The 4,881-nt window shown below is 43.6% G+C and overlaps 1 protein-coding gene across 4 annotated transcripts in view; it reads left to right on the top strand.

Moving 5' to 3' along the window:
• The window catches only part of Ston1 (stonin 1), a 60,434-nt gene extending 56,341 nt beyond the window's left edge, over window positions 1-4,093 (top strand). For all 4 annotated transcript variants that reach the window (XM_031357666.1, XM_031357663.1, XM_031357664.1 and 1 more), the window contains 2 exons: window positions 496-698; window positions 1,402-4,093. In XM_031357666.1, coding sequence (XP_031213526.1) covers window positions 496-698; window positions 1,402-1,476 — 278 coding nt within the window. In that variant the 3' untranslated portion in view covers window positions 1,477-4,093. The remainder of the gene's footprint in view (window positions 1-495; window positions 699-1,401) is intronic.
• The last annotated feature ends 788 nt before the right edge of the window (window positions 4,094-4,881 follow it).

The following is a 4,881-nucleotide window of genomic DNA, read 5'->3' as shown; positions in this document are numbered from 1 at the left end:
TGACGATGCAGATACACATACACACAGTGACGATGCAGATATACATGCACACAGTGACGATGCAGATATACATGCACACAGTGACGATGCAGATACACATGCACACAGTGATGATGCAGATACACATACACACAGTGACGATGCAGATACACATACACACAGTGACGATGCAGATACACATACACACAGTGACGATGCAGATACACATACACACAGTGACGATGCAGATACACATACACACAGTGACGATGCAGATACACATACACACAGTGACGATACAGATATACATACACACAGTGACGATGCAGATATACACACAGTGATGAGACAGGCATACAGTGATAATAGATTTTAGAGCTGTTGCTCCCAGCATGGCTGGATTCCTCCAGGCTATATTGGACTTCGCTAGTGGGATTCTCCTTACAGTGAGAAGCATGTTGTAGATTATCCCTTGGCCTTTGAGGCCTTCTGACTCTTTGGGTTGGCTTCTTCTAGGTCCCGATCAGCCCCATTGTCTATCATACAAACTAGAACTTGGATCAGATCAGGAGGTTCCCTCAGATTGGTATCCATTTGCTACTGTCCAGTTTTCCATGTCTGATGCCTGTGCCTCAAGAACAGAGGTGAGGTCTCTGGGAGTGGAGAGTGATGCCCAGCCGCAGAAGTATGTGTGTCAGCGAGCTTGCTACAACATCCAGGTACCCCAAGTGCCCTGGTTCAAGTCAGGGTTTCTAGATCTGGGGTGGGGCTTAGCCTGGGTATAAATACTTGGTTTGTCCCTTAAGAACCAATCAGTCTATCTGTCTGTCTTTTTCCCTTCTCTCTTCTCTCTCTGAAGTTACTTGACAAGGGAAAAAGCTCAGAGCTCAGCCAGGGAAACTTAGAGGTCACCGTTGACTTCTGCTCAGAAATTTGTATGTGTGGACCTACTTATTTCTTTCCTTATTGGTAAAATTCTTGAGGGGCAGCTGCTTCACTGTGCCCTCCTGTCTGCCCTGAAGGCCACACCTCCCCAAGAAGCTAGGAACTGTACTTTAGAAGAGATTGGCCTTGCCCATGTCCTGTCTGCTCTTGGGTCAGCTGCTTAAGGACCACTGAATGTCCCTCTGGGCTCAATCTGCAGGACTATTCCCATGTCAGCTTCTCAGAGCATGGCAGTTTTAAAATAAACATGTGAGGAGAGCCATGATTTTAGAGAGCTTCAGATCTGATTCTAGAAGGAAGGATCTGGGGGCTTGGTTTCCACAACCTCACTATGGAGTGGGTGTAGGGCAGTGGATGGGCCGAATCTGTGTCCACAGGGTGAGCTGGTCAGGGTCTCTCGTCAGGATAAACAGTTCAAAGAGCTGCTGTCTGTGCCATGTCTGCTAACATTGCCAGTACTTTGTTTTCTCCTAACAGGTTGAAATAGAAAAGAAGTGGATTCAAGTAGATGGAGAAGACCCAGATACAGCTGGTGGCTGTGTGACTCAGTAAACAATGACACCCCTTGGTCAAACACAGAACCTACACACGGGGCAAGAAGTTCTGCTACTGAATGGTGGGATTGAGTAGCAAGCAGCCTTAGGTCAGAGATCCAGTGGCGAGTCCCAAAGCAGACCATCTGCATGGCACTCTTCTGATGCTCTGGAGTGTGTCCATGACACATACCAGTTACATCTTGTTGAAACCTGGAGGCACTACTATCTGATGTGAGACCTGCTGGCCAGTTTGGCTGAAGGGTGTCTGGGTTTGGATTACTCAGTGACTTTGTTTTATAATCTGAGTTACGTAATTCCACATCTCTTCTTGCTTTCTGTGTGGAATGGTTCAAAAGAATGAGAAGTTAGGAGGTATGACTTTGTTGGAGGAAGTGTGTCACTGGGGGTGGGCTTTGAGGTTGTAAAAGCCCAAGCCAGGCCTAGTCTGTCTGTCTGTCTGTCTGTCTGTCTGTCTGTCTGTCTGTCTGTCTCCCTTTAGATCAGGACGTAGCTCTCAGCTACTGCTCCAGCATCATGAGTGCTGTGAAGCTCTTCCCATACCCCTACTATGATATAATGTACTAACCCTCTGAAAATGTAAGCAAGCCAGTAAGCAGCACTCCTCTATGGCCTCTGTATCAGCTCCTGCCTCCAGGTTCCTGCCCTGTCTGAGTTCCTGTCCTGACTTCCTTTGATGATGCACGGTGATGTGGAAGTGTGAGCCTTTCCTTCCAGGCTTATTTTTGTCGCAGTGTTTCATCACAACAACAATATCCCTTACTAGGACTGTTAGCTGAGAGTATGTACAAAGTGAACGAAAATGTATAATTCTAGCTATGTCTCTACAAGGAGACAGTTGAAGTGCAGAGTCAGAGAAGTGGCTTGCCAGTCCAGGGTCTAGTGAGGTGCTAGCAGCTGTTAACTCCACCTACTGCTACTTTTACTACTTACCAGGATAAGTCAGAATCCTAAACTTTATGAAACTAATGTTTTGAGGATTTTATTTGGTTGGATAAAGACTCCTTCATGTTGTGTTAATGTGCATTTGATTCATGCTGAGCTTTATATGTGACACAAGTCTTTCTTCCTCACACACTAGGTTTTTTTCTGAGTCAAAAAGTTATACGCAGCTGTTCTAAACCACATTTGCTTGTTGGCCTACAGAATTTATTTCATGCATTTATATTTTGTTGATTAATTTTCATCTATTCAGATAGATTAAAACAAGCACTCATGATATTTTGTACCAATCAGACTTTATTGCTCTCATTATTTTACAGTAAAGGCACAGAAAACAAAAGTTAGTGATAAGAATGGATTATATTGCCCTAGTGTGATATGTCACTCGTAATATTTGCTTGAAGCCCATTGTTGGTGTATAGCACACTTATGTATGTCAGTGTGTATTTGATAAAAAAGCCACCATCATTCCTTATGTTCTGAAGCAGGCATACTTCACTTTAGTCTGCTTGAAACAAACACGGAGACTGGGAAACCCCAGGGACGTTAGCAGGGTTAATCATACCTTCTCTGAAGTATTTTATGGCCTCCTGCCTATAAAGAACTCACAGTGGATGCATATGAACTTAATGCATATTCATATCACAACAGAAAAACAGCAGAGGCAGATCCAAGGCATTATTTTTCCTGCCCCAAAGATTGGCTAATATGTGTGGGTCACACTGCTGAGGTCTTTCATAAATCACAGTCAATCAGACTTTGGGGTTTCTCCCAAGCTTCAGTATTAAGGCCGGAGGAACAGCAGACGGACACAAGCTCAAACTGAGTTTCTGGAGCAACGTTGACAGCATTAACTGTGGGGCACAACTGCATACTTGTTAATTTGTACATCTATCAGGGCCTCAAATATCCACTACTTAGTGTTAAGTCAACATTAGGGATGGAGGCTTTTAAATGCACTCCTTCTGACCTTAGAAATGGCAGGAAGTCAAATGTGACTTCCAAGCCCTGCCTGAAAACTTACTGGGACAGTGTAAGAGGTAAAATCTCTCCCCAGAAGCCAGCAGTGCTCCTCAAAATCCCTGCTTTTAAACGAGCCCAGGAGGGAATTCAAGAAGAAACACTTGTCTTCAACATTTTATTTTGGGTAACGTTTTTACCTTGTGTGACCACTTTGGAATCTGTAGTCAACTAAGGACGTCATCAGTTTATAACTCATCTTTCTGCCTTCACTTCCCTGGTCTGGTCATTTGGGCAGCACGGGACCACATTAACTGTGCTAATGAGAGCATGGGTGGATAGTGACATGATCAGTTATGTAGGACTGAGCGTAAGAACACTTTCCATGTCTGCGGGAATGGCTGTTTATCAATTACAAAAGACATGAAGGTCACACACTCTCCAGCTCGCCTTTAGGTCTGGTCTGTGTATCAGAGAACTGCAGTTGCTTTTCATTCAGGAGCCAGTTTCCTACAACTTCAGTTAGACGTTTTTCTTAACAATGACTGTTACAATGTTTCCTTAACAATGGTTGTTACAATGTTTTACTCAGAACATGACTTCCTGACCTATTGTTACAAACACAGAACAGACTGAACTTGATAATCGTGTAACAAAGTATTTTGTAGATTACGTATTGATTTTTACAAAATTAAAGATGTATTTCAAATGGCTCTTGCTGTGCTGTGGACTTACATTTTCTTCTGCAAGGCCTGGAGCCATTTTTTAAAGGTGTGAAATCAATTTCAATAACTGTAAATGATTGAGTCTGTCAGGTGTATATACCCGACTTCACTATTAAGGAGTCTCTGGACATGACATCTCGGCATAGCCTAGAAAATGAATACCAACAAACTCTACTTGATTGTAATGTAATAGACGATTAAGAAAAAAAAAAGATTTATTTTATTATTTATTTATGTGTGTGAATGTGCACATGAGTGCTGTGCCCATTGAGGCCAGAAGGTGTGTTGGATTTCCTGGAGCTGAAGTTTCGGGCAGTTATGAGCTAGTAATGTGGACTCTTAACTTCTGGGTCATCTCTTTAATCTTTTTTTTTTATTAGATGTTTTCTTTATTTACAATATCAATTTTCCCAGGTTCCCCTCCAAATAAAATAAAATAAACCAAAAACTAAAACAATCCCCTGTTCCCTCCCCCTCTCCCTACTCACCATCCCACCCCCTCCTGCTTACTGGTTCTGGCATTCCCCTACACTGGGGCATAGAACAAGGGCCAAGGTCCTCTCCTCCCACTGATGATTGACTTGGCCATCCTCTGCTATATGCATGCTGCTGGAGCCATGAGTCCCCCCATGTGCACTCTTTCATTGGAGTTATAGTCCTTGGGAGCTCTGAGGGTACTACATAGTTCATATTGTTCGTCCTAAGGGCCTGCAAACCCTTCAGCTCCTTGGGTCCTTTCTCTTGCTCCTTCATTGGGGACCCTGTACTCAGTCCAA

The sequence above is a fragment of the Mastomys coucha genome, unplaced genomic scaffold, assembly GCF_008632895.1.
Source record: "Mastomys coucha isolate ucsf_1 unplaced genomic scaffold, UCSF_Mcou_1 pScaffold6, whole genome shotgun sequence".
In the NCBI taxonomy this organism is placed as follows: Eukaryota; Metazoa; Chordata; class Mammalia; order Rodentia; family Muridae; genus Mastomys; species Mastomys coucha.
Note: the sequence above shows the minus strand (reverse complement) of the source record. Positions and strands in the feature narration are given on the sequence as shown.